An 18,095-nucleotide genomic window follows, 5' to 3' on the forward strand; every position below is an offset into this window, starting at 1 on the left:
TTTCCTTATATCTTTCTAAAAATTCAAACCTTGGCAAAAAAGTTCATTCTGCCTGCCCCCACCACAGACCCTAGGCCAAACAGGTGCTGGAGACCAGGCTCCTCTCTTACCCCGAGAGATGGTCCCTCCGGGGGCTGGGTTGACACACATCGGTGGAAGGCGAGGTGGAGGGAGCTTGCACTGACGCTGTCTGTGCTGGGTCCGATCTGGGGAAAAAAAAGGATGTCAGGGTGACATTGGTCTCATCAGTTCAGGTCATTTGGGAAGTTTCATATGCTCCAGAAGATACTACCCACTAAAGGCCTAAATCTGAAGCATCTACCCAGGGATATATATATAGACACCTTTTTTAATGTGACTTATATACATAAGGGGTATATGGAGGGGTGAGGATGGGGAACAAATCACCGCAGAAATAAGGAAATTGTTTCATCTAAAGGCTAAACTCTGTGGTATCTGAAAGGCAGCAAGAGGGAATGGGGAGAACACTGTACTAGGAGTCCAGGAAGTTGTAGTTCCACCCCTACGGGACTGTGTGACCTTGGACAACTTAAAAGAGACCTAGTTCTCTCATTTGTAAAATGGAGATAATTTACTCTCCCTATATACCTCACGGTGTTGTTGTGAGGATCAAATGAGATAATGGATACTTTGAAAAAAGTATAAAGGACTTCCAAAGGTAACCATGATGGCATTCCTTATGTGTGCTTTTGAGTTCCCAAAGTAACCACCTTTGCTCTTACCCTTCAAACTTCCTTCTTTCCCTCATGAGCCACGCTGAAGAAGCCTTAACAGGAAAAGGTGCTGGCCACTGACAATTTTTAGCAATATTTTCATTCTTTCTTCCAAAACAGGTGCTAAGTAATGAATGGTCAGAATGGTATACACCTGAGAAAGATCATCTAGATGAAGAAACTTACAGAAATAAAGGACCAGGGGGAGTAAAGCCAGCCCTACCACTGATGAACTGTGGTTGCAAACAATGCAACCTCTCTAAAGTCATCTGTCTACATGTCAAAGGAGGACCATTCCCACCAACCATCACTGGGATTCTGAAGAAATATAATCCACTTAATCTATGTACAAACATGTGTGGATAGATAAGAGTGAGCTATATCATTGTTTGATAGTTATGTGCATCAGCTTGGATAAGCACTTTTGGCACTTGTGGGATAAGGTATAAAAGTTAAAAATGGTACTTCTCCCTAGGATTGAGAATTCTGATCTATGTACTTCAGGAGCTTTATGCCTTCCTATTATACACATTTATCATTTTTCAATGTCTCATAGAGATGCGTCCACTAAAAATCTTCATAAGGGCTTGGCGTTGAGCCTGGGTTTTTGAAGGCTATGCCAGAAGAGCTCAAGTTCTGACACGACCTACCCAACTGGAAAGTTTTGAGTATAGGTTTGATGTCCAAGGACTAGTTTAAGTCAAAAGATACTCATCAACAGAGATTTGGCCATCCTATGTTGAAATTTTTCAGGCACATCTGATTGTCAACTTAGTTATAGAATTGGGGTTCTTAACCTTTTTTTTTTTTTGGTCTAGGACCTCTGGCAATCTGGTGAAGTTCGTTGGAGCTCTTATTAGAATATTGTTTTTATATGCACAAAATACATATGATTACAAAGGAAATCGAATATATCAAATACAGTTATCAAAATATCAAAGCAAAAAAAAGTTCATGAACCGCAGAGTGAGAACTGCTAGTATAAAGGGAGCAAGCAAAGCAACAAAATCATGTTTTTGAAATATTAAGCCAATGAGAAAAGACCTATTTTTTTACTCACTGACTGTTGTGCTTCCAAGAACATAAAAGCACTAGAAAACCAAATTTTTGTATCCATGTTGATGAAAGGTGAAAACTGACCACTTAGCAAGAATTTGATGGTCATACTTTGAAGTTGACTGCAGTTATATGGGTACTTAACTCAATGACACAATAGGTCCCAGCATGCAACCTGAAATTATCTCTCCTTTCTCTAAACTCTGATGACCCCTTATTAATTGTACCACTCATATAGCAGTTACATGTTGGGTGATAATTATTTGTATTCCTCTCTCACCCAAATTGTAAATGTCTGCAGGGAGACCATTTCCATTTTCCACAGCACCTAATATAGGGCCTTACATACACAATAAATATTTGTTAAATGAATTAATTCACTCAGAACATGAATGCAGATTGCATGCTAAGACCAAGCAAACCAATACTGGTTTGTATGTTTTTCAATAAAGTTTTATTCATTTTTAAAATGTGAAAACCATTTGTAGCCAAGGGTTCCTTATATATGCCATGTAGATAATCATTAAATCAACAAATATTTATTTAGTACCTATTTTAAATTCCCAAAGTTTTCCTTCCATATCTCATCCTGATATGGAGGTGATCCTGGGTTCTTGAAGATTATACCAGTGGAGCACAAATTCTGATAATTCTTAACAAACTGGAAAGGTTTCATGTATGGGCATGGTAACCAACATTGTGTCTATCATCTACTGACTAGCCTAGATAAGTATGGAAAGGTTCATCACCAAAAGTTTTGAGTACCAGGTGATGAGCTTTTTGGTCATAAAAACTTTTTAAGGGGTAGATATCTGTAGGGAATAGCCACAATGATGAAATTACAGATTTTTCAAAGAACTGAGGTGACAGGTGATATGACAAGGGATACAAAGAATAAAATAGTCCTAGCTAGCCCTTAAAGGGCTTACAATCTAGTTCATGTGAGACATGAGGCAAAAAGCTAAACAATTTACAAAAGAAATTGTAAACTAATAACAATGGAAGTAAGACAAGTCATTACATGATTTATTCCAAACAAGTTCCATAAGGTTTCTGAGGAAGGAGATCACAGTTGGTGAGAAAACTCCATAGAGAAGTGCTTTACTTTGATTCTGGAAGAACAATATTGGGAGGGTATTCCAGGGGACAATGGATAACCTAGGATGGCTAAAGAATTCAGAAAAGTCTCTACCTATCAGCCATCAGCAATGCAGCTAGAAATTAAAGAATTATATATTTTACTAATGACCTTTTGGCCTAAAGTTAAATAAACAAGATTTATATGTGGTTAAATCCAGGTACAACATTAGCTAGTACTATATAAATGTGAATAGAACCCAACTCCTAAGCTGAACTTAAATAATGCTACTTGCTTGGAAGGCCAAAAATTGAACAGATTGTTCCTGTGTAAGAAATAGTATATCCTAAGAGAGTCTCTCCTAGAGAATCTTTCAAGATATGTGAAGAGTCAAGTAATATGATTATGACTCAATTATATACTATAATCATGAAAAAAATATATATTTTTCTGGGAAGAGGAAAAAAACTTTTGCAGGTTACTAACTAAAGAGAGTCAATGATTCACCTGTGGACACAAAGCAACTGAATGCTGAAACTTGAATTTAAAAATCAAATTACTGCTGGCCACTGTAACTTTAGATTTGATTTTCTCTAACCTAGGTACAGAATTAACTAATAATAATAATAGAGGGAGAATGATAATTTCCTAAGAAGATGGGATAAAAGCAGCACAAGCAAAAGAGACAAGGAAAAGATGTTTTGTATTTTTATACATTTAAGGTAAGAAAGTAATAACTAACCCAACCAATTATTTTTCTTGTTATCTTACAATTAGCTGCACTGCTCTCTAGTTATTCCGAGGGTATGTAACCTGACATAGGATGTAGAAAAGATTGTACAACTTATGTTTGTAAGGGGCATCTTGCAGGCTGGGTTCTGTGTTTCCCATGCCTCTAAGTTACATGCATGTCAATAATTAACATCTCAAAGCTATTGGAATAAGGATCAGCACTCTGCTCTCAGTTTAGGTTTGAGTGATTAAAGGCCTTAAAAAGGGGTAACTGGGTGATGCTAGTAAAAAAACAATCTGGAATTCACTAGGGAGATAGTCTATTATTTTTTTTTAACCTGAGCTGATGGCTAAGAACCATAAAACTTAGTTTCTGGTCCTGCCTAAGTCTGACTTAATGTGTGACCTTCCCAACTTCTAAGTTTCAGTTTCCTTACAATTAAAATGGGGATAGAAATTCATCTTATCTATCTCATTAAGGTTGCCCTAAGAATCAAATGAGATAAAGGATGTGAAAGAACTTTGTAAAGTACAAAGTGCTATACAAATGTAAGACATGATTAATAATAATTCTTATTCATTCTTAGTGAAGAATAAAATGATTTTAAAAATCATTTTAATTTTCCTCTTCCCCTGTCAGACACATGGTTCTTACCTTTTCTAAATGAGTCCAGGCTAAACATCTCTGTCAAAGTGAAAAGGCTGGTATCCTGAGAAGGAAGACAGGAGGACAGAAAGACAGACAGACAGGTTAATATTCTTGGCCAAGTGAAGATATTAAAACAGAAAGTTTTGTTCAATTAGGAGATAAAGCTCTCCTTTAATAAGCTCAAATCATTTTTACTCATGTTAAAGATGGACCCAAGTATTCTATGAAATGATTTTCTCCAGTTTTGATCAGAATTTTCTTTTGATTGAAACCCAAAGGAATCCCCATTAAATACTAAGCTCCAGAAATCAATATATTTCAGTGAAGGAAACTGTCATTTAAGAGTTAAAATACAATTTATATTTTTATAGCATCTCTGCCTTACAAAGCATTTTCCTTACAAAAATGATTTGACATAGCTAGTGCAACCTGTATTACTGCTTTCACAGATAAAGAAATTGAGTCTGAAAAAGAAAAGGGTTTCAGATTGTTCTCAGATTATTCTGAGTAGACCCCTACAAACAAACTGTTGTTGTGGAAGAGGACTAAACCAACTGGTTTAGTGAACCTTTTCTACACATAGTTAAATTTCCAGGAACTGATTTGCCTTGTAAGACCTTTGTTAAATAGGTGAAACATTTCCCTAGTGAAACACACTTTTTCAAAAATTAATCACAACAGATTAAATCAAAATAAAAATTCAATAATAAACATTTGTTAAGCATCTATTTAGCTAGATTCTAGGGGCACAAATACAAATGCAGACACTGCTTAAGAAGCAGACGTTCCATTTGGATCCACTGTGATTCCAAACAGAGCACAGAATCACTAAACAGAAAAATAACAATTTGTTTCTTTTATTTTTAAAGCAAGTAAGAATTTGTGACAGATCACTGGTTTATCTAGCCCTAGACAATTTCTTATGTCCCTGAAAACCAGTAAGCCCTTCTCACTAGATCTCTGGGTATACCCATTTAGTTCAATTTAGTTCATTAGAGCCAGTGATATGTTTAATTGTATCTAAGTCAGTGAGATTAGGCCTGGAAACTGCCATATCAGAATTCCTTGTTACTCCTCCTTGTTTCTAATGCTTTCTACCAAAGAATGGAGGATGGGGGGGGGAGGGGGAATGGCTTAACAGGTCATGTCAAATTAAAACTCAACTGCTGATCTCCTGCTGGTTTTTCCTTTGCGTCACAAATACACAAATTCTCATATGTTTGCCCCTGAGCATTCCAAATCTAGGAACAGTTTTAGAAACTAGAACAATAAACATTCCAGGGATATAGCATTTTTATACTTAAAATAACCACAATAAAAAAAAATGTCAGAAAAATCTCCATTTTACAGATGTATTCCAGGGTAATCCAGCATGATTGGGACTTTAGTAGGTATTTACACCTGGATATTACCTGCTGTTCCTATTCATTCTCTGGTCACATTTTCATAAGTGGTATAATGGATGTTAGGTTTGTAACAGGTATGTCCTGATAATGTTTTCCCTTCTAGGGACAGTATTAACATGAAAATTCACATGTAGTAAGAAGAAAAAAAAATCTACTTCCCTGAGTACTGCACAATTCTGGCCAACTATCCTCCACTAAGAGGATAACTCATTGAGGCCACAGATGTGTATTATGTATATTATGAGTCCTACTGACATGTAGATAGTACACACTCAATAAATATTTGCTAAATTCTTGTCAAATAGAAACAGATATAATGATTTGCTTTAGAAATTAACAATTCTCTGCCTTTACAGAACAGCTACTGATAAGCCCAAACACATCTTTTCTGTTATCATGAATGTTAACATCACACTTTTCCTTTAGACTATCAGTCACATTATACATTTAAGCAAGCTAGATCATAATCATAAAATCAAAAGCATCTAAAAGGTCAATCAACAAGCAAGCATTTATTAATTATCTTACTATATGCCAAGTTTTTTTAAGTGAGTTCATTACTATATCACAGTTACTTTAAAATCCTTCCCATCCACATCCATTTGATCTGGGAATAAATTCACTAACAACTGATCTTGTATTCAACAGATTTATCAGCTTCCAATATGGCTTTTTATAGCAATTTTTTTTTTTTGCAACATACCAATAGGATTACAGGCTTCAGTTAATGCTTCTAAATGTATTCTAGAATTTTTGTTTTAAATAAAAAGTCTATATGAACTAGGTCCATTCTCTTCTAAAGAATTGATATCCTGGGAGGTTCTACACAGTTGAAGTTTAGTCATTCCACAGGGTTCACAAGAAAGAAAAAGTTTCAAGAGAAAGTTGTTTTACTCATTATGTAATGTGTAAATATCTACATATTCATGTATAAATAGCTTGGTTCAGAATCTATTGTCTGTTTAACCATTTAAGGAGAAGTGAAATTCTATTATGCCAATATTCCCTGCAAATGAACTATCTCTAGCCAGATTCATTTTAAGACTTCTTAAAAAAGCATACATCCCCTTTAAATTAATCATAAATGGATTTTGAATCTGACCAGTACTTTGCAAAATGACTAGGCTATAAATTCATCTTGTTTCATTAAATCCACTTACCTTACAAGAGCAGTGAAAGTCTCAGATTTCTACAGTTTTTGAATGGGAAGTAAATTCTCTCTGTCCTATTCTTCATCACCAGGCTGGGCCTCCTCCTGGTAAGTACAATGCTGGGTCACTAAAACTGCAGCCCACACAGAGAGTCAAAGTTGTTCCTGTCATTGAAACTCGTTTACCAACTCTTAACGACAAGGACAAGTTCAGTTAGTGGCATGAACAACTCCAGAGACTACAAAGGTAAACACACCAGCTCAAGCTAACTTAAGGGCCTATCATGCCCTGCTCTCCTCCTAAACTTTGGATCATCTTATTCCAATCATTACAGCAGCTGTGTGAAAAGAGCATGTCAATCAGATAAGGCTTTTATAACCTAAAATAATTTTCCCTAGAGGCATTCTGCTACAGTAGCACCTTATCCTTAGGCAAAGTGTTTTGAACCATGATTCCATAAAAATTACAATGTAGACTCCACTGACCTAGTTAGAGATTATATAAAGCTGCCATCCCAGGACAAACAGGCATTTTCTAGGGAGTTGAGGGAGGGAAAAGATAAGTGTTGCAGCCTAAACATTTTTCCTTTTTAGACAGAAGTCTTTAAAAAATAATAAAGTGAACAATTTCAGAAGGATTGCTTAAACTTTTCTTACATAGTCATTCATTCCAAAGCCTGGGAACAGGCCAAAGCTGAAGTAACACAATGAGACTAGTATGAGTTTTTGAGGGTAGAGAGAGAGATAACAGATCCCAGTAGAGTATAAAACAACTGATTAGAATGGCTACTGTGGGGACAAACAGTTCTGGCAAGTCATCCATCTAAACAAAGAAAAAGCGCCTACCACTAAAGCTTTAAGAACCAAACAATTCACCCAGACAGACAGCTTTCTCTACCTTGGCATTGCGGATTCTATAGAAACTAATTCTGAATAATCCTCTAAGATTCTTTACAAGGAATCTTCTTTAAAAAACTAGTGGAGAGACCTTCGTGCAGTGTGCCATTTCATACTAGCTGTTTTTTTTCCTGGCTATCAAGAGATTTTGGACAATTTGCCATCTCCATGTCTGCTGCCACCAAGGTCTTAAAAAAGAACAAATCTCAGTGGGATGGAGGGAGGTGTGGTGTCAAAGGATGTTGGATGCTGCAGGCCGTTCCTAATAAACTGGGTGGGGGTGGGGGTGGGAACGCTCCATCCCAACCAGAAAACAGACTGACACCAGGCCCAGCCTGGGAATTTAGACCAGTGGCTCCGAGGGAGGGCAGCAGGCCCACGGGAGGAAGGGGCTCCTGGCAAACAAAGGACTTGGCATGCTGTGGGCCACCCCCGGCCCGATGGTTAAGGCGGCCTGGGGCCAACAAAGGCGCCTTTATGCACCAGGCCCAGGACCTCCCCCCGGGGGAGAGGAACCGCAGCCAAACAAAGAACCCTGCATGCACGGGGGAGGCAGCTGGGGGCAGAGCCCGGGGGCCGCCGGGGGCCGCCCCGGGGAGGGGGTCCGGGCACAGCTCGGCAAACAAAGGTTCCAGGACGCACGGGGCCCGCCGACTCGTGCAGCGCCCCGGGCCCCGGGCCCCGGGCCCGGCGCCCACCCCCGCAGCCCCTCCGGGGCCGGGCCCCGGGGGCAGCTGCCCCCCAGCTCCGGGGGTGCACCCGGGCCTCCCCGAGGCCGCTCCCCCTGCCGCTCGGGCGCCTGGGCCAGGAGGGACGGGGCTGCAGGCCTCCCCGAGCTGCCCTCTGAGCATCAGGGGCTCCCCACGCCCCCCCGAGGCCCCGGGATGCGAGGTGCTGCCCGGCCCGACCTCGGCTTCCCTCCGGGTGCCTCCCCCGGGGCTCCATGGCAACGGGCGGGTCGGACTCCCGCCTCTTAACTGTCCCCATCCCAGGCTGGATCCCCACGGTGGGGCCCAGGATGCCCGGCCTGGTCCCCGGGGCCTCCCCGCCTCCCGCTCTTTTCGGGAACCGGGGAAGAGCCCTTGGGGGCTTCCCCTACTCCGATCCCCTCCCCCGACCCCTCGCCGCGGAGACACGCCACGGGGGGAGAATAAAAAGCACAATTCACCTGTTGTTACAGATGTGAAACAAACCTCGGTGTAGCGCGCATGAGCCGCTTCCACCCAAGGAGGACTACAACTCCCACAAGCGGCAGCGCGGCCTCTTCCGGGTCACGTGGCGGAAGCAGCTTTTTTTGCCCTCTGACCCTCCCCTTTCTTTTTTCTTTCCCCTCCTTCCTTTCCCCCTCCCCCTCCCACGCTTCTCCTTCCCCCCCGTCCCCCTCCCCCCAGCCCCCCCCCACCCAGAACCAGTCTCGCTACTTAGTTCCCAGGGGGCCACGAGCCACGGGCTCCCCGTCGGCACCTCCAAACGGCCACTAAGGCTCGCGGGCGCCGCTAGACCAACCCTCGGGGAGGAGGCCGGCCCCGGGGCCCAATGAGAAAGGGGCCCGGGGCGGGCGGGGGCGGGACATCCTGTGTGACACCGGTCCCTTAGCGCGGGGGGGGGGGGGCGCCGGCGCGAGGAGCCCGGGCCGCCGAGGGGAGTGGGCCAGGCGACGGGCTACAGGTAACGGGGTCCTGACACGATACGCGGATCCGCCCCCCGGGCCGCCCCGAGCCGCGGGGGCCGGGACCCTTCCTCCGGGCTGGCCCTCCCCACTTCCTTCAGCGGCCCCTCCCCCCGCGCGAGGCTTGGCCCCACCCTCCGGGGGGAACCTCCAGCCCCCCGGGCCGGCCCTGCTCGGCCCTGCCCGGCCCTGCCCGGGGGCAGCCCGGCCCCCGGGGGCCGCCCCGGCCCGCCCGCGCCCCTCCCCCTTGCCCACCGCGCGTGGTCTGGACCCGCCGCCCCGGCCCACTCTGGCGGCCCCCGCGGTCCGGCCCGGCGCCTGGCATCGCCCAGCCCCCGGCCGGTGCCCCTGACTCCGGGGCAGAGGCCCTGCCCACCCCTGCCTTAAACCTGAGCTACAGAAAGGCAGCTGCTTCCTCAGTGTTTGCCCCGGGGGTGGCCCGACCTGTGAAATAACTACTCTGGAAGCAGTGATTTTTATCTAATTAGACACATTGATGTAATTGATTATACTAGATATGTCCTTGATATATATCATATAATATAGTATACTAGATAATAGAATTGATATACTACATATATAATTGATATAATATACATCATATAATTTATATTATAGTACAATATACTAGATAATATGATTGATAATTATACTAGATATATAATATATAGCATACTACATAATATTATTTGATATTATACTTGAATGAAGTTGTCCTGTTTCCAGTTATTGATTTATTTTCCTTATTTTGCCCGGGGCAGCTAGGTGGAGCAGTGGATAAAGCACCAGCCCTGGAGTACCTGGGTTCAAATCCGATCTCAGACACTTAATAATTACCTAACCTTGGGGCCTTGAGCGAGCCACTTAACCCTATTTGCCTTGCAAAAACCTAAAAAAAAAAAACCAACCAACTTTTTTTTTAAAGTTTTTCAAGGCAGTGGGGTTAAGTGGTTTGCCCAAGGCCCCAAGGCTAGGTAATTATTAAGTCTCTGAGGCCTGATTTGAATTGAGGTCCTCCTGACTACTGGGCCGGGGCTCTATCTACCACCATCTAGACGCCCCCAAAAACCTACTTTTCAAAAAAGTGTTATCTCCCTTTGTTCTTGAAGAAAAGCATCCATTACACCCAGTATCCTACTGTGCCCTTTTGAAGCAAATATTTGTTCCAGTAGTATGTTATAGTGCAACCTTGTTTTCTTGGAGACTTGCACTGTTTTGGCAAGGCTTACTTGAAAAAAAACAACAAACCTTAATTCTCTATTGAAGAGCTCTAATCTGGGGCAGCTAGGTGGCCCAGTGGATACAGCACTAGCCCTGGAGTCAGGAGTACCTGAGAGTCTCAGACACATAATAGCTGTGTGGCCTTGGGCAAGCCACTTGACTCCAGAGAAGAGCTGTGATCCCAAGGAACTGAAACCAAAGAAAGTCTAATAATTGAGAAACCTCATTTCATGCTATTACTTGATCTAAACAGCTTCTTCCCCAAAACTCAGCATTGTCTGAGAATGACAGTCAGGAATTTAATAACCTTCACCAACTCAGGAACTAGAAATGACAACTTTTAGGCCTCTGACCTGAAGAGTAATTATGGGTTTATGGCACAATTTTTAGATCAACACAATGAATAATCTTTCTTAGTCACCAAAAATTTATGAAATGTTTACTTATGTAACTTGCACTGTGCAAGAAAAAGTAAAAACAACCCAAAGGACAGGGATAATGCCCTTCAGGAGTGATCTTTATTCTAATAAGCCTTATAAAATCCTGCAGATTTTTGACCTAGCATTACTAAGAAGTATAATAGCTGTTTATTTAGGGCAACAATGGACAGTTCTGTTTCTTATTTAAATAAAGCCCTACTTTTAAGCTGATTTTTGAGACTTGTTTTGTTCTTAGAAGTGTTCTGTCCATAATAGATACTTAATAAATGTTTCTTTGATTGCTATAATAGGATCTTAGTTTTAGAGCCAAGAGGGGAAATTAGAGACCACCTAGTCTAACCTTAATTTACAAATGAGGAAATTGAGAGACCTAGGCTACACAGGATAGTAAAGAGCAGAGCAGGAAGTTGAACCCAGGTCCTCTATATCTAAATCCAAAGTTCTTTCACTCACTGTGTATCTAGAGGAAACATACCCTAACTTTTGCATTTCTAACTTTTTTTGGAAACTGTTAAAAGCAAAAGCTTGACATAAAATCCCATTTGATATACATGATAACTCTGAAATGGATAATATACTAATAATTCCCTTTTTTGCAAGTAAGAAAACCCAAAACATGGAGAAATTAAGTGACTTTGTTGCACAATCACATTTAGGTGGGACAAGGCAATCTTCAAATGAACTCAAATCTTCTGAGCTTGAGTCCAGGACTCTAGAATATTTCTGAGGAATAATGAGATTCCAGTCATGAGGGTAAGAAGACTTTGTTCTTGTTTTCAATTCTTAGAGCCAATAAACAAAGGTACTAGGGATTAGATCAGCAATAACCAATGTGATTGAGGATAAAACCAGAATTCACTTGTTATTGACAAAGGAGTGCAATGAATTATTTGGAAAGGGTAATCCTGGAAGAAAAGAAAGACCTTTATGTGAATTCCAACTCTTAGCCACTTGTGTAGCCTTAGACTAGTCATTTCACCTTTGCCCTTGTACTTCCTCGGATGTTTCCATTACCTCCCTGGAAGGGATGTTGTGAATAAAGTGCTTTGTTAATCTTAAAGCAGCATAAATATATGAGGCAACTTTTTATCACTTGGAATAAATTATTCATTTCTATGTGAAATATTTTGTTTTAATTTTTTTATCTTTCAAATAGTAACACTAATGGCTTCAATACATTTGTAATGGCAATTTAAAAAACTCATGAAACACTTGTGTTAAAATTATTTTGCTAGTTGCTTTGAAAGAGACATTAGTCTCTGCCTTTATAGAACTTGCAATCTAAAATGTCCATAAAACATAAAGATAACTCATCAAAGTTACATGATAAATACTTTGAAGTATACCATAAAATGCTTTGAGAGCTCTGTGGTTTAAGAGAGAATACCATGGGGCAGCTAGGTGGTGCAGTGGATAGAGCCCTGGCCCTGTAGTGAGGAGTACCAGAGTTCAGATCTGGCCCCAGACACTTAATTGCCTAGCTGTGTGACCTTGGGCAAGTCACTTAACCCCATCTGGCCTCAGACACTTAATTGCCTAGCTGTGTGACCTTGGGCAAGTCACTTAACCCCATTGCCTTAAATGAAAATGGAAAACAAATTTTAAAAAGAGGGAATACCATGAGATCTCCTTGTTGACTTTGATTTATTTATTGATATACTTTTCATTATGATTATTCATAGCCACATATATAGAAGATTTTATGTACAGATATACATATGTAATCATGCCTTTAACTTTTTGGCTGAGGGTGCATTTGAATTCAGGTCCTCCTGACTCCAGGGCTGGTGCTCTAGCTACTGCACCACAAAGCGGCCCCGGGGTGTGTGTGTGTGTGTGTGTGTGTGTGTGTGTGTGTGTGTGTACATATATATATATATTCTTTTTTGTTTTTGTTTTTTCTTTTTTTTAGAAAGATTTTATTTATTTAGAGTTTTACAATTTTTCCCCCATTCTTGCTTCCCTCCTCCCCACCCCCCCACAGAAGGCATTCTGTTAGTCTTTACATTGTTTCCATGGTATACATTGATCTCAATTGAATGTGATGACAGAGAAATCATATCCATATATGTATGTTCCACATACATATAACACAAGCTATTCCCCAATTGGAGGACATTCACTTAATTTCTAATTCTTTGCCCCCACAAACAGGGCTGCTGTAAATATTTTTGTACAAGTGATGTTTTTTACCCTTTTTCATCATCTCTTCAGGGTATAGACCCAGTGGTGGTATTGCTGGATCAAAGGGTATGCATATTTTTGTTGCCCTTTAGGCTTAATTCCAAATTTCTCTCCAGAAAGGTTGTATTAGTGTCCCAGATTTCCCACATCCCTTCCAACATTGATCATTGCCCTTTTTGGTCTTATTGGCCAGTCTGAGAGGTATGAGGTGGTATCTCAGAGATGCTTTAATTTGCATTTCTCTAATAAGTATTCTCTAATTTCATATGACGATGGATCACTTTATTTTCTCAGCTGTAAATTGTCTTTTCATATCCTTTTGACCATTTGTCAATCGGGGAAGGTACATATATTCTTTTTTTTTTTTTTAATTTTTGCAAGGCAATAGGGTTTAGTGGCTTGCCCCAGGCCACACAGCTAGGCAATTACCAAGTATCTAAGGCCAAATTTGAACTCAGCTATTCCTGACTCCAGGGCCGGTGCGCTATCCACTGTGCTACCTAGCCACCCCTAAGTACCTATATTCTTAATAAATGCTTCTGGGACAGTTTGGTGATGCAATGGATAGAGCACCAACCCTGGAGTCAGGAGGACCTGAGTTCAAATGTGATCTCAGACACTTAATAATTGCCTAACAGTGACCTTGGGCAAATCACTTAACCCCATTGCCAAATAAATTTAAAAAAAATAAAGAACATATACAAGCACAATGGAAGTTGAATAATAGTCTCTCTCATCTCTTCATATATCATCCATCCTAAGCAATGGGTGAATTCAGAAAGTTCTGAATATAGCCACTTTAAATTCTTTAAATGATTTACCCTTTTCTTCCTCATTAGGATCATTTACAATGGAATGGTATTGGTCAAAACTTAATTTTTTGAGACCCCTTACCCTTTTAAATACTCTAGTCATGTAATTTTTTCAGATCTGCTTTTGTTTTGTTATGTTTTTGCAGAGCAAGTGGTGTTAAGTGACTTGTTCAAAGTTCCACAGTATTAAATGTCTGAGATTGGATTCAAACTCAGGTCCTCCTGACTCCAGGGTTGGTGCTCTATCCACTGAGTGATCCAATTACCCCTCTTAACTCACTTTTGAAAGAACTGAATCACATCCATAATGTTATTCTTGCTATCAGTAAAATTAGAAATTATTACAGATTTTTAGTTACTTGGAGTTTCCCAGCAGAGAAAAACAAAGGAATGACTGAATTATTTTCATTATGTAGCTAAAGGAAGTATTTAATGGGACAACAGGGCTTGTCTGTCCCCTCAGTGAAGATTCTTATGACGAGTGCCAAATCCATTGTAGAGTATTATAAAACATAAGAATTCACAGGAGAATTTAATAACTGAAACCAAATATATTAAATTGAATGGAACTTGACAAGATATCCTCCAAATTATTTTGATACTTTTTGACTTTAATATGAAAGTGGGTACACAAGAGAATAGCAAAAATTATTTAAAAATGTTAGAATCAAGAAGTAACTGTGAGGGATAGCTAGGTGGCGCAGTGGATAGAGCATTGGCCCTGGAGTCAGGAGTACCTGAGTTCAAATCCAGCCTCAGACACTTAATAATTACCTAGCTGTGTGGCCTTGGGCAAGCCACCTAACCCCATTGCCTTGCAAAAACCTAAAAAAATAAAAAAGAAGAATTAACCACAGTCAATCCATTGACTACTCTGAAGTCTCATATGTACATGATAACTTTTTTTCAATCAAGGCAAGAAGGTATTGGCAAGAAACCATCTAGTCTCATAAGTCATGTAAGCAACAGTAATCAATATGTAATCAGATTGTTTCCTAGTTAGAACAACTGAAAACATGAATTATAAATAAGAAGAAAGAATAAATATGGGAATAGAATATTTTATGTGATTATTGCAATTTCAACACAACCTATTTGGAGAAGTCATTAACTCCAAAAATGGGAAATAGATAAAAGTAAAGATGAATTTTGACAAGCATCATTTTTTAAATTAAAAATTTATTTATTTTTGCAACATTCATTTTTAATTGATAATTATTTTTCTAATTACATGTTATAAAAATTTTTAAACATTCATCCACTTGATATTTGTTACTCATTTTTCCATCACTCTTTTTTCCCTCCCCTCTCCCCATGACACTGAGTAATCCCTCATATTTCTATTATTTTCCCTCTTGTAATGATTTCCTATTTATCTTGATTAATAAATTGCTTTATATAGATTTGTTTGCAGTTTGTCTCTCTCCCATTAGATTGTAAACTACTTGAGAGCAAGGACTGTCTTTTGCCTCTGTTTTATCCTTAGTGCTTAGTACCTCAGGAGTAGACACTTAATAAATATTAATTGAATTGAATTGGAATAGTAATTATAGTTCAGCTACTAGCTCAGGACCTTTTATATAGTAGTAGGTGATTACTGAATTGTTGAACATTTGGACTATAGCTTGTTAATCTCCACTATAAGAAAGTGGCAGTGGCACTTAAGAAGATGAAATTGAGGAGTATGGTTGAACTTGATCTCATAAATTCATGCATACTGTATCCATACTGTATTCTTCAACTATATGGACATTCAGGGATCAACTTTGAAGATAGAGAGGGGAAAGATCCCCTAAGGTATTTGTATTTTTTTTTTAAAAATGGCTACTGAGAAAATAAGAGAACCCTATTTACCTTTTTTCTCATCTTTAGTATATCTTTTCATGAATGATCTATGCTGATGAAAACATGAAAAAACATTTTTATAGATAATTTCTACAGGAGGCTACATTTTTATAACCACACAATTGAAAGGAACAGAGAATACAAGCTATTAGGGAATTTTTTGCCCATTACTTGTCACCTGAATACTATCCTCAGAAACATGTCTCTTATGCATATATATTAATATTTTATAAAATGCTGTGATGAATATGATTATGATTAATTATTTGCTATGTACTCATGTTAACTAATTTAGCAGCTGACATTTATTATAACCTATGTATTGTCTAAAAAAAGGAATTCCGTACTAATCTACAAATGTTTTCAATATTATTGGATGCCCCCAGAAATCCATAAAATCCAAAAGATAGTGGCCTAACTATCCACAATAAAATATAAAGATACATATTGCTTAACCTTTGATATAAAAAGTGGGGGCCAGCACCTCCCTCAAAGGTTTTGTGATCAATCAGTGGGAGATTAGGAATGTGAATTGAATGCTACCCTCTCCATGATAACCAATCTGGGGGCTTGTCTCCCCTAAAATGGCACACTTACTTCATTTATCTTCTGAACTTTCTCCCAACTTACCCCCCTTTCTACCAGTGGTTTTATGGCTATACAAGCTCCTAGCATCTCTTATCTACTTTTCCATTCCTAACCCATTGTCTACAATTCTGGCAGTTTATAGAATGCTCAGAAAAAGATACAGGTGTGGTTTAATTGAATCTAACATTGGTTATAATAGTGTGTTGATCCTCTGTTTCTGAGGAGCTTGGACTTCATGAAGTCCTGAACTTTTATGTCTTGGACAACTCGGAAGCTAGTTTGAGACCTTAGTCTTCTAAAATAATTAAGTTTCAAAGAGAGTTTCATTAGGGAAGGACTATCCTAGCTTACATGAACTAGCTATTGTATTTGCCATACTGCATTTCTCTACTCAGTATCCAGTATTTCCCCTCTTCAGGCATAAAATGTCATTTAATCTTGATCTCAAATCTTTTAACTTTCTTTTTATTTAAGTTTTGTAATATATATATATATATATATATATATGTATAATTCTAAAAATATAAATATACCATAATATAAACATATCTAAATATATTCAATAATACAAGTATATGATTTACAAAATGAGATTATGCTAAAAAATTTCTTATAGGGGTGCACAATTAAAAAATTTTGTAAACCCATTGGCCTAGACTATTAGATTTGCATCTAATTATGCAGCCCATCAAATTAGTTACATCAAAGTATAGATAGTAGGCAAGTGCTAAAGAGGGTCTATGATCCGGGTCCAGAATTGAATAGTAAAAAGAAGGTTATTATATAATGGTTCTCTGGAAGGAGATAAGGGAAGGAGCATGGGAGAAATTTAAAAGTATCTATATATTTATCATATTATCACACTAATCTTGTGAGAATAATCATAAACCCTCCACCCTCCACCCCCACCAAAATATGAGAAACCTCAAGAATAGTGAGAGAGGGGAAAAAAAAAGTGTACTTCAGTCTGTGTTGAGATTCCAGTGGCTCTGTCTCTGGGATGAGTTGCCTTCCTCCTTATAGCCACCAGAGAAGTTGCTTCAATATTTTTCCCACAGTTGCTATTACTGGCTATATTTCCCTGTATTTCCATTCTCTCTCTCTCTCCTTTCATCCCATCCCTGTTCAGAAGTGTATTGTATCTGAATACCCTCTCCCACAATCTTCCCTCTTTTCTATCCCCTACTCTCCCCTTTCCTCCCCCATTCCCCCCTTATCCTCTCATTTCCTCTCATTTTTCTCTAGGGTAAGATAAATTTCTATACCATATTAAGTGTGTATGTTATTTCCTCTTAGAGCCTTTCTGATGAGAATGAAGGCTCACCCCTTGCCTTCCCCCCATTCCACTCCATTGTAAAAGCTTTTTCTTGACTCTTATGTGAAATGTCTTAGCTCCTTCTTCCTCTCCTTTCTCTTCCTCCCAGTATTTTCCTTTATCACCCATTGACTCCATCTTTTTACTATATTATACCATTATATTCAGCTCCTTCCTGTGCCTTGTCTATATTTGCTCCTTCTAACTGCTCTTAGAGATAAGAAAGTTCATATGAGTTAGCAGTATCTTCTTCCTATACAGGAATATAAGCAGTTCAAAATCATTAAGTTCCTCAGAACTAGTCCTTCTTGTTCACCCT

At 39.5% G+C, this 18,095-nt stretch overlaps 1 protein-coding gene and 1 long non-coding RNA gene across 4 annotated transcripts in view; one reads left to right on the forward strand and one right to left on the reverse strand.

Moving 5' to 3' along the window:
* DHX30 (DExH-box helicase 30) overlaps nucleotides 1-9,010 on the reverse strand; it is a 28,099-nt gene extending 19,089 nt beyond the window's left edge. The window contains exons 1-5 of one of the 3 annotated variants that reach the window (XM_074197706.1): nucleotides 8,871-9,010; nucleotides 6,816-6,910; nucleotides 4,256-4,310; nucleotides 744-888; nucleotides 111-206 (exon numbers count right to left, since the gene is read on the reverse strand). In XM_074197706.1, coding sequence (XP_074053807.1) covers nucleotides 111-206; nucleotides 744-888; nucleotides 4,256-4,283 — 269 coding nt within the window. In that variant the 5' untranslated portion in view covers nucleotides 4,284-4,310; nucleotides 6,816-6,910; nucleotides 8,871-9,010. The remainder of the gene's footprint in view (nucleotides 1-110; nucleotides 207-743; nucleotides 889-4,255; nucleotides 4,311-6,815; nucleotides 6,911-8,870) is intronic. The other 2 variants (XM_074197709.1, XM_074197708.1) reach the window with 2 other exon arrangements.
* Nucleotides 9,011-9,282: 272 nt separating this feature from the next.
* LOC141495883 (uncharacterized) overlaps nucleotides 9,283-18,095 on the forward strand; it is a 35,477-nt gene continuing 26,664 nt past the window's right edge. Inside the window, exons 1-2 of the long non-coding RNA XR_012470886.1 lie at nucleotides 9,283-9,370; nucleotides 11,689-11,785. This is a non-coding gene — a long non-coding RNA (uncharacterized LOC141495883). The remainder of the gene's footprint in view (nucleotides 9,371-11,688; nucleotides 11,786-18,095) is intronic.

This window comes from Macrotis lagotis, chromosome 8, assembly GCF_037893015.1.
Source record: "Macrotis lagotis isolate mMagLag1 chromosome 8, bilby.v1.9.chrom.fasta, whole genome shotgun sequence".
Taxonomy (NCBI): Eukaryota; Metazoa; Chordata; class Mammalia; order Peramelemorphia; family Peramelidae; genus Macrotis; species Macrotis lagotis.